The sequence below is a fragment of the Lactuca serriola genome, chromosome 4 (genome assembly GCF_051521515.1).
Source record: "Lactuca serriola cultivar US96UC23 chromosome 4, Lser_US96UC23_V15, whole genome shotgun sequence".
Lineage (NCBI taxonomy): Eukaryota > Viridiplantae > Streptophyta > Magnoliopsida > Asterales > Asteraceae > Lactuca > Lactuca serriola.
This window is the reverse complement of record NC_136411.1, coordinates 75,105,001-75,105,345: the sequence shown is the minus strand read 5'-3', so window position 1 is coordinate 75,105,345 and position 345 is coordinate 75,105,001. Positions and strand designations below refer to the sequence as shown.

The 345-nt window shown below is 40.3% G+C and overlaps 1 protein-coding gene across 1 annotated transcript in view; it reads left to right on the top strand.

Moving 5' to 3' along the window:
- The first annotated feature begins 235 nt into the window (after window positions 1-235).
- Window positions 236-345, top strand: part of LOC145098520 (protein GLUTELIN PRECURSOR ACCUMULATION 3-like) — a 7,806-nt gene continuing 7,696 nt past the window's right edge. The window contains exon 1 of the mRNA XM_079036153.1: window positions 236-342. Coding sequence (XP_078892279.1) covers window positions 236-342 — 107 coding nt within the window. The remainder of the gene's footprint in view (window positions 343-345) is intronic.

Genomic DNA, 345 nt, shown 5'->3' with positions numbered 1-345 from the left:
ATGAAGGGAAGGGCAAGAATCAAGCGGATAAAAGGAAGAAACCTAAGCAGCAGGAAAAAAAAGAACTCCGATTAGGCCGCACATCAGAAAAAAAAATCCAAAATTCAAAATCAGCCCTAACCTTTTTTTTGCATGTGATGCAATGCAGTAACTGATGGTTGAAGGACACATACGGGTTATTTGAGATGGAGGTATAAGGATAGTATAAAGATGGTGGTGGCTGTAATTATAGCCGATGAAGATGATAACGGTTGATGAAGATGATGTCGGTTGCGATGAAGACGATTGCAACCCATGGTTTAGGTTGCAGGTTCCTGGAGATGAAAAAAGAGGAATATGGAAGTA